At 40.7% G+C, this 10,558-nt stretch overlaps 1 protein-coding gene across 3 annotated transcripts; it reads left to right on the top strand.

Moving 5' to 3' along the window:
• Positions 1 to 4,766: 4,766 nt before the first annotated feature.
• Positions 4,767 to 9,967, top strand: TMEM139 (transmembrane protein 139). 3 transcript variants are annotated; one of them, XM_068700130.1, is made up of 4 exons: positions 4,767 to 4,866; positions 5,088 to 5,280; positions 6,367 to 6,675; positions 8,053 to 9,967. In XM_068700130.1, exons 3-4 carry the CDS (start codon positions 6,401 to 6,403, stop codon positions 8,456 to 8,458), a joined length of 681 nt encoding a protein of 226 aa, XP_068556231.1. In that variant the 5' UTR covers positions 4,767 to 4,866; positions 5,088 to 5,280; positions 6,367 to 6,400; the 3' UTR covers positions 8,459 to 9,967. The 3 variants fall into 3 exon arrangements, with proteins under 3 accessions (XP_068556231.1, XP_068556222.1, XP_068556214.1); XM_068700121.1 differs by having other exon boundaries at positions 4,856 to 4,959; XM_068700113.1 differs by lacking the exon at positions 4,767 to 4,866 and having other exon boundaries at positions 4,905 to 5,280.
• The last annotated feature ends 591 nt before the right edge of the window (positions 9,968 to 10,558 follow it).

Raw genomic sequence — 10,558 nt, 5'->3', positions numbered from 1 at the left:
CTATGAACAAATTTCTACCATGACTGATACAGAAAAGTCACTGCAGGTAGAAGATAGACATGCCAACAAAACACCATACAGTGACTACACATAAAACGACTTTCACCTTGATCCAATAAGAACTGGAATAAGCTGGAAGATGGAAAGAATCTGCTGGTTCCCAAGAAACGAATGTTTATTCAACCATGAACATTCAAGCATAACAGTCATTCTCAAAATTACACACATTTTTGAACATCCAAGTACAGGTGTAACTTTGTTGGGCTTTTACTTCCTCCTAATCAACATCAGACTGACCACAACTGTATCAACCACAGGTCATGGCAGCCCCATAGATACAACATAATAATGCCTTTGACACAGAGTAGTCTCAACAGAAAAAAATGAAGTCATGCTTTACAAAGGTGACTAAGCAGAATCTGGGAGTCAAAACAAGTAGTAGACAAGACAGGAAAAGGTGGTTCTGTACCACTTTGTTCATAATACTTGTGCAGACTCTCTGAAATTGCTTCAGGAAAAGGTTATAGACTTAGTGATTACAGAGAGATTAATGGTGCCATGGTACCCACGTCACAAGCCCTTGGGAATAAAGCAAGTTCTCTGCATACCCACCTGATAAATGCGGTTACACTAGGTACTAAGTTAATTAGTAGCAGCCTGGGCAGGAGGTAAAATAGATAGTGAGAAGAAACAGGGGAAAGGTGAACTGATACTTAGAGACTGAATGAAGAACAAAGATCAACAAAGAGGTACTGGAAGAAAGACTGAAAAACAAGACCTGTGGTCTTAGGAAATCTGCTATCAAACGAAGACTGATCCCCACAGCATGCCCGAACAATAGAGAATGCAAATAGAGAAAGCTTTTTTATAAAAAGCATGTCTACTTCACATGAAAGGGAGAGAGTTTAGGATGATAGTATAAATGTCCTTGTTTACTCTCCCTGACTTGCATCTCTTGTTTTGTAACCACTGCATAGTAATACCTATTCAGGCCTTTCCCAAACAACTCTGGGTTCTCTAAATCTTGGTATCACCACAAACTTCCTGATGCAGTCATGTGATTGAATTTTCATTGTTATGGATAGTGACACACTGTAAGCAATGTCACTCTGCACCCAACTAAGGAGATAATCAGAATGGCAGACACAGAAATCTCACAAATCATTCAAAAATGCAAAATGTTCATACAGCATTATATCTTTAGATTCACACAGCAGTCTGTATCATATTGAGAGAAATGCTGAATTAATGTACTCACAGATGCATTACAAAGTATTTTTCTTGTAAATGCACAAAAATCATTCCTAAAGATTCATCTCAGAAATCCTTAAAATTCCTTGAATTAAATATACAGTAGTTACTGTGGTTTTACCCCGCTAGGCAGCTAAGTTCCACCACAACCATTCTCCCACTCCCCATCCTCAAAAGAAAAGGAGGAGAAGAAATGATGACGGAAAAAAAAGGTTCATGGGTTGAGATAATGATAATTTAATTAAAGGGAAAAGAAAGAGTGGAAAGGAAAAAAAAAGGGGGGGGGGGAGGGGAAGGAGCAAAGGCTGAGCAGAAGCAAAGAGAATAAAATTATTCTCTACTTCCCATCAACATGTGATGTTCAGACATGTCCTTTGAACAAGTGCCTCAACACACAAACACAAAAACCTTTTTTTTGAGGAGGACAGATGTCTTCATAACGAGGGCCCACCCCTTCTTTTTCTCTTTCCCCTAGCGCAGCTTTTATTGCTGTGTGACATCATATGGTATGCAATATCTTTGGTCAGTTTAGGTCAGCTGCCCTGGTGATGTCCCCTTCCCACCCCTTGCCCACCACCAGCCTCCTGGCTTTGCGAGGTTTGGAAAGGGTCTTGATGCTGTGCCAGCACTGCTCAGCAATGGAAAAAAACACTGGTGTGATACCAGTGCTTTTCTAGTTACAAGTGCAGAGCACAACACTATATATGGGCCACTGCAAGGAAAGTTAACTCCATCCCAGCCAGACCCAGAACAAACTGAAATAAACTGAAGTAATAAAAGTAACAACTAATGCAACAGAGATACCCACCATTTCTAGCCTTTTTTTTTTTTTTTTTTTTTCCTGGTATTTCATAACTATGTCTATAAACGCTTTTAAAAACAGTGCACCACTCAAAACCACTACAAAAAAATCTCAACAAAACCTATTTCTTTTTGGCTTTCCACAAATCAAACAAAGCCTTTCCAATCGCATAGGTAGTTTTCCATCAAATAATGAAGATTTTTCCACCTTCATAACTTTCTCCCGACTTGGCAAAAAGGCCTAGCCCCTAAGCAGTTTTTACGTTTCTACTTTCCACAGCAAAACGTGCAGATGACTGCAGTGCTGTGGCTTTCTGCACAAGGAAGCTTGTAGAAAGATAAGTACTTTAAGATGGGATTTGATAGTCAGTGTAGATACCAGAGGTGGAAGTTGCCTCAAGTTATCAGTCTGTGCTAGAAATTCCTGATACAATTAACAGGCAAGGTGAATCAGCTTCTACACCTTTCTGCAGGGCTTTGATGTTTACTCAGTCAAAGAACTTCCTTCTACTCCAATAGTTTGGGCTCGGTTGATCAAATGGTGCACACTGCAGATATGAGATATTCCTGCTCTTCCTCCCTTGCCCTCCACCACTCCAGTTATGCATTTCTATTGCTTCCTTTGAATGTGGATCTAGTGGTTAGATCACAGAATCACAGAATTTCTAGGTTGGAAGAGACCTCAAGATCATCGAGTCCAACCTCTGACCTAACGCTAACAGTCCCCACTAAACCATATCCCTAAGCTCTACATTTAAACGTCTTTTGGAGATCAGATTCAGCCCAATAAATTGGCAAATAATCCACTCTGGAAAAATGTAAATACTTTCTGGCTAGCTTAGACAGCTGAGCTGGCTCCGTGAGGGATCAGCTGATCGCTAGAATCCCTGCAAGGACAGGCCTTGATAGATGGCAGATGGAGAAGAGGGCAAAAGGAGATAGGGCTACCATTGTCCACAGCAGTTATCTATTAGTTTTATTCAGCTGCCTTGTCAAATCATACTTTAACTTCCTACTTTAAAAAGTGGAAATATTTTCTTTGGAAATAATTCTTCTGGTAGTGATGCTCTTTTATTAGAATAGCTCAGTAAGTAGAACACTTAGCCAAGGTCTAATGTGTATTTTTATTCCCTCCTAAACCAAGTAGGATTTAAATCTTTTATTTCTAAGAAACAGTTCTAACAATTACAAACCTACTAGCTACCTGGTTAGAAGGAAGTTGCTGTTTGTACTCAGGCATCAGACTCCACCACCATTCAGTCATACTTCCTGTGCAGAGAAACTGTGAAAACAGTTTTGTGAAATCCTCCTTATCAGTTAAGGTGTTCTCAACATTAGGCAACCCCAAAACAGAAAAGGCTATAAGAAACAAATCATTTTTCCTATTTTGATGATAGTCTTGCAGAATGACATGCTCACACCAGAAGCCTGACTTCCTCCTCTTTACATGGGTGTTAAGTCTTGCATCTTCAATGGAATTCTCTTGAAAGCAAAGAATGGGCAACAACCAGAGAGCTGAACGTCTTCATATGTCAAAGCCAAAAAAGCAACTCTAAAGGTAAAAATAATAGAAACACAGAAGCATAAACAAGTCTATGCTAGAAGGGGTGACCATCTAGTCTGAAACCAGGGCTTTAAACTCAGCTTAGTCTTAAGTATTTCCAGCCAAGATTATTCCATCACTTTTCCGGGCAAGTAACTGCAACATTTACTTGTTTTCACATTGAAAATTGTTTCTCACATTCAGAAGGCTCCCCTCTTCCCTATTGCATCCTGCCTGTCACCATGCATCCTTGTGAAAAGAGTACCACCAGCCTCTCTGTAACTACCTACTAGGTATTGGAAAACCATGAGTAGGCATTCCCCACCTGTTCAAGCCTTCCATTCTCTAGGCTGTACAAACCCAATTCCTTCAACCTCTCTTAACTTCTCAAGTTCTCCAACACTCAAATCTTGGTGGCAGTTCACTGGATCTCATCCAGTTGTTCAATTGTTGGAAGGACCAACACTGTACACAATAATCTTGGTATGCCATAACAAGTGCTGAGTAGAGTGAAATAATCACACCGTTGGTCTCTTGACTATACTCTTACTGATGTAGCTCAGGACAGTTTGTTTCCAGTGCTTCTAGCACAAACTGCTGACTCTTTCATAGCTTGTTGTTTATCATGACCACCAGGCGTATTTCAATAGAGCTCCATTCCAGACCCCAACCTGCTTGACATTATTCCACCCATCCAAGACTTTACGTTTATTTTTGTTAAACTCCATACCATACCTTGTTGGCCCATGGTGAATTATAACCTCAAAATTAATTAAAAAACAGTTGGCAGGACATATTCCTATTACAAATAAACATGAGCTGCAGCTAGCCCCTTGACATAACTCATGTTCAGTGTTTGAGAACTTCCAATGATTTTCAGACATAAAGGTACAGGTGGTAACAGACTTCAAAAAGTAATTCTGTACCTGCTCTGTTGATTACCAATATTCCTTATTCCCAGATACACCTGGAAGTAAAAAGGATTTTAATGCAGCCCTCCATAAAATAGAAACCTTTTTTCCTTTTGTCTGTAAAATCCAAGAGGTCATAAAAAAATACCTGACATGCAGCACCCAATCAGGATAGAAAAATGTACTAATTTACATTTTACAGAACTCATAAACAGATTTATATGTGGGCCATGAGATGTGGGCTGGACCTGCAGTCCTTCCTGCTTTGTGAGGCAGAGATCAAGATTCTTCTGCTGTATGGAGAGAACGTAATTTTCAGAGCAGAGTTTCTCTTATGAAAGTAGAGCATATCTGACGCAGGTAAGCACTCCCCCTCTGTTTTCTCCGCCCTCTTTTCTAATGAGTTTCCTGCTTTTGTGGGACAGACCTGGAAGAGCTGGGAAAGTGTAGAAGGTATGTGATCGTCCAGAAATTTTTTCAGAGTCAGAACCTGGAAAGCTGAGGTTCTACTTTCCCACGCAAGACTAGCACAACAGGATCTCCCTGTGGTTTTGTGCCTACCCATATTCACTATTTTCCAGCTTTTACTTTCAAAATAAATCTTCCTCGTCTCCCTGAAAGAAGACGCAAAAGGAGGAAGGGAAAGTTTTTACTGGTATCCTGCCCTCAGATCAGAAGGGGAAGAAGCAGGGACAGAAGAGCTTGCATGAATCTCCTTGTGATGAAGATAGAAGTTAAAACATGACTGTTCCTACCTACCAAAGCCTCATTCTGGTAAGTCTATGTTTAAAGCTGACAGTAAACAAGGTAGTAAGAACATAACCTGTTCAGAAATAATGTGTTTCTTTATCTGGCATTTATATATATATATAAATTGACATATTTTTGCTCTGTAACTAGAGAATACATTTAGTGTGTAAGAGCACACAATGTAACATGGAACTATATAAAACTGTATTTGTTTGGATATTTATAGTAAATAAAACATGCCTATTTTGTCATACTTTTTTCATTCAAAGCAGTCTTCATCAAAACAGTGGGATATATGTTAGTGTAACACATACTAGATGACTCCTTAATGATTGTATTTCTTGAATACCACAGATCCTTGGTATTCATTCCATATTGACTGTACACAACAACTACTGTCTCTTTCAGAGATATGTGGTTTGGAACTAAGGATAGGAGGGGCACTGGTGAGAACAGAATGGTGAAAAAAAATGTAGATCAAAAGAAAAGAACTAAAGATGTAGACTTGTACTAAAATGTGTCTACATTTTACAAAAACAGACATACTGAAGCTATATCTAGAACCTAATATAACGTTATTGCTAAAATGCTACACAGAGGGCATTCAATTACTGGGACAGAGAGCACCTTTGGCTATGTTTATTCTGTGATCTGAACTAGTACCTGAATGTTCATTATGCAATTTTAAAATGTCCTAGAATAAACCTTTACATCTATTCCATTTATTACGTTTATGCAAAGTGCACAGAATCAAATTTGCATCCTAGATTTCTCTAATAGGTAACTCTACCACTTTAGATAAGCCTGAGAGTAAGTGCTGATTCACACATTTTATGTTTCATGCCTTCAAGTCCAAGCACTCCCATTATTCAATGTGCACCCACACAGGAAATTCTAGTAAATTTACATTGGCATCTATCTATGCACAGATCTCACAGGCTTACTACTGGATTCCATGGTGGGTAATATTCCATCATGAGAACATACAGTCTATAGCTGCCTGTTCTCATGATGGAATAAACATGCATGTATGTTATTTTGGTCATGATACTGGTAATGTGTTTGTATGGCCACATTTCAACCTGAAAAAAATATTTTTATCTTCCACAGATGTCTGTCCCCTTAACTGGTTATCCATTCTCAAATGTCTGCTACCACCACCCATACTACCATGTGGTTAGAGTCACACTGGAAGAACATCCGCCAAGCCTTGTTGCTTCTTTTCACTGCTGCTCTTCTCATTGGGGTCACCATGCTAGCCATTTCATCCAACATTAACCCAATAGGCTACTTCTTCCTAGGGGTAGGTGGAGTATGCCTGATTGGTTATTTGCTGAGCGTGTTTGTTGAGTGTTACTTGAAGAATCGACACCGACATGACACAAATGAGGTACCTCCAAACAGACAAAGCCAAGCAGGGTAAGCACCAACTCAGTTATTCCTCTGTGACTCACTCTCTCTCTCTCCTTAAAATCATTTTGTTTTGCTGCCCTTCCACTAGGGAATCAAACACAGAAACCATTTCAGAAGACAAAAGGTTTTCTAGGTTGTTTTCCTTCATTACTCTGGTATAGCTTACAAATGTCTGTGCTATAAATCTCCTTTATCCTGCCCAATACATATTTTCTTCCTCCTGGGAACTGATTCACTAACTATTTCCAAGGTTACCAAGGTTAAACAGATCAGGCCTAGTTTTATCTTCCCTTGAGTAATCAAGCCCTGCCGCCAATGAGTCAGACAAGGAAAAAGTAAAAATGCTGAGGTAATACTGAATGTTAGCTCGGTTTAGTTCTATAAACCTGACCTCCAAAGCAACTGTTCTTTGGCAAACTTTTAAAAAAGAACCTGCAACTGGGTGTGTTTCCAGTCTTAAAAACACAATTTCACATTAACAGGATCTGATTTTGAGAGTCTCTGAATACTCACACATCTTTTTGTGTGTTTGTGTGTTTGTAGGTTGCACTTTATCACCTAATTCACCCACAATAAGAGTTTATTTATGTTTGCTTCCTTGTCACTATAATCCAGACAATCATTATCCAGCTGCATAATTTGCTTAATGTTCTGAAATGTACGGTGTTGTAAGAATGCAAAAATGTTATTGTGTTTATTTTTAGAAAGATTAGAGAGAAATAAATTCTGTAGTTGTCTTTGGTAGTTTTGGGGCATTCTAAAAGTAAACTAGTATCTATTTATTTAAACATATGTCCTAAAAGGGAAAACATTTCTAAAGTAACAATTTGCTGTGCATACATTCTTCTTAAGACAGAATAGCAAATCCTTGTTTAAATGAAATGATTTATTTTTCTCCACTTACATTCTTAAATACTGATGAACGTTGAGCTAATGTGTTAAAACAGAGATAAAAAGCAAAGTCTTATTTTATTCAGAGAAATAACTAGTAATCAGTAACTCCTTGTAGTAAATTGTAACTGCTGGCACATTTTAAATGAATAGATATCAAGCTAAGCCTAACACATTGAATTGAACAGTGTGTTTTTGTTTTTGTTTTGTTTTGTTTTTTTTTAACTTATTCTGCTGAGTGTTGGAAAATGGTCAGATAAGACACTCTCTAGACTAGGAAGCAAGGTATTAAGCTGGCTGGATAAGTGAACTGATGCAATAACAGAATATGATATGCGATAATACCACATGAAATATCCTGCCTCAGTTCCATCTACTGATTCTAGCATGGCCCCTATTCTACATTATTCAAACTACATGCCTCTACATGAAAAATAAAATAAAAAATCAGTAAAATAACCAGCGTAACTGACATTCTGCTTTTGTGCATAGGGTGAATGCTGCCTATGAAGCACCTACATACGAGGAGGTGATGACTATGTCAGTTCCAGCGATATGGACAATTGCATCCAATCCAGGCTCAGTGCCCTCACCATTGAGTGAACCTCCCCCTTACAATGTAGCTATTGAATCACCTGCCCAGGAAGAGACTGTGATGGAAACCCTCAGGGTCTCAGTGGCACCAGACACGAGGAGCACCTCTGAGACAGATACAGGCTCCAGGATGCACTTGCAGCTGGCGCTGCCCCCAAGATTGCGAATTACTTCAGACATCCATGAAGTGAAAGGTACTACAGACAGGGTTGAGCCATTGGAGCCGCTCACTCCACCACCTGCTTATGAGATTGCCATCAACGATGAGGTCTTTGAAGATGTCTTCCAGCCCTCCACAGTATGATTAATTCCACCTTCCATGAAGGCAGGACCAAACCCCCACCAGGCTGAACCTCATGGTTCTCCTGGAGGGACGGTGAAAGAGCTGATTTTTTTCATGCCTCAAATGGGTGAAGTTTGTCTTATCATGCCTTGAACCACAGCTGAACTACAGACCTAGTATCTACATTCACTACAAACTTTGCACAATTTACATATATACAGTGCAATACCATGATGCTTCATCTTGGCACAAAATAAGCAAAGTCACTGAAGAGAAAATTGTGTGACATACAGCAACAACCAAAACTGGAGATATATCTTTATGGGGGAGAAGAGCGAATCATAAGGAAAGACAAGCTGCCTTGGAAAGGGGAGGAACAGAAACAGCTCTGAGTAGTTTCTGCCTGTGCATTACTGTTTGCCTGTGCAAACAGTAACACTGAGAGTTTTGTGATAATCAACCGCCCTAACTTTCCTATTCGGAGACTGAGACTGCAGTTCCCTGATTATAAAAGTTTTGGCAGCAACACAAATTTCTGATCTGTGCTGCTTGTTGCCACGCCTCTGCTGCACTCGCACCACATCCTCAGTTGTGCTAACACTGAGAGGAGGGTGGCTGCATACTTTTGGAAGCTGGCGCTACCTAATACCTATCACTTTGCTGCCAACCAGCTCGAGGTTGAAAACCTCACAGCAGTTGTGGCATTATGAAATGACGTGTTATTTATGATGTTCTCAACCTACACTGCCTGCAGGTGATGAACATAAGGAAGACACCACCATTTTTTATTCCAGTGAGAGAGGTCAACAATGGAACACATATACATACCCTCTGCCTGGAGGGTTGGGCCGAGAAGAACCTCATTAAGTTCAGCAAGGGCAAGCACAGGGTCCTGCACCTAGGAAGGAATAACCCCAAGCACCAGTACAGGCTGGGGGCTGACCTGCTGGAGTGCAGCTCTGCAGACAGGGACCTGGGAGTCCTGGTGGACAGCAGGCTGACCATGAGCCAGCAATGTCCCCTGGTGGCCAAAAAGGATCCTGGGCTGTATTCGGAAGAGTGTTGCCAGCAGGTCAAGGGAGGTGATCCTAACCCCTCTACTCAGTCCTGGTGAGGCCACACCTGGAGTATTGAGTCCAGTTTTGCTCTCCCCAGAACAAGAGGGACGCAGCACTACTGGAGTGAGTCCAGAAGAGGACTACGAATATGCTTAGAGGACTGAAGCACCTGTCGTACGAGGACACTGAAAGAACTGGGCCTGTTTAGCCTGGAAAACAGAAGACTGAGGGGAAACCTCAGCAATGTATATATTTATCTGAGGGGAGGGTGTCGAGAGGATGGAGCCAGCATCTTTTCAGTTTTGCCCAGCGACAGGACAAGAGGCAATGGGCACAAACTGAAGCATAGGAGGTTCTGGCTCAATATGAGATGGCAGTTCTTTATTGTGAGGGTGACAGAGCACCGGAACAGGTTTCCCAGAGAAGTTGTGGAGCCTTCTTCTCTGCTGGAGATATTCAAAACCCACCTGGATGCCATCCTGTGCAATGTGCCTTAGGTGATTCTGCTTGGCAAGGGGTTGGACTAGATGATCTTAAGAGGTCCCTTCCAACCTCATCCATTCTGTGATTCTGTGGACCACCAGTTTTGACAGCTGTACAGGAGGGCTTATTACTCTGTTATAGTACAGGCCCAAAGAGATCACTTGAGATATTTTGTCATCACAACAAATGTTTGTGTAGAAAGGTCAATACTCAAAGTTCACCATAACCCCATGCATAGGCATTTCTCTCTGGTACCTGGAGAGGGGCAGTCTGTCTGTCAAGGCTGTGACTGTAGCAGAGAGCACCTGAGTCACAAAGGTGGTCAGGTGCTCTCTGGTGGTCTTCATCTTGACAGTTCTGGTTTGGAGCCAGGTTCTAGCTTTCATCAATTAGTGATGCTGTTCAGTCTTTTAAAATGGGCAAGTTAAACTGTTAGACCCTGTTAAAGTAGTTTGCAGTGAGCAAAGAGACACTCAAGTCCAGTGAATGTCCAAATTAAAAGACAAACAAGAAAAAACAAACATGGTCATCCAGATCTCCTTATGACTGCAGGCAGCAATCATCACAGCATTGTTTCATA

Source organism: Anas acuta, chromosome 1, assembly GCF_963932015.1.
Source record: "Anas acuta chromosome 1, bAnaAcu1.1, whole genome shotgun sequence".
NCBI classification, from domain to species: domain Eukaryota; kingdom Metazoa; phylum Chordata; class Aves; order Anseriformes; family Anatidae; genus Anas; species Anas acuta.
This window is presented reverse-complemented; position numbering and strand designations above follow the sequence as displayed.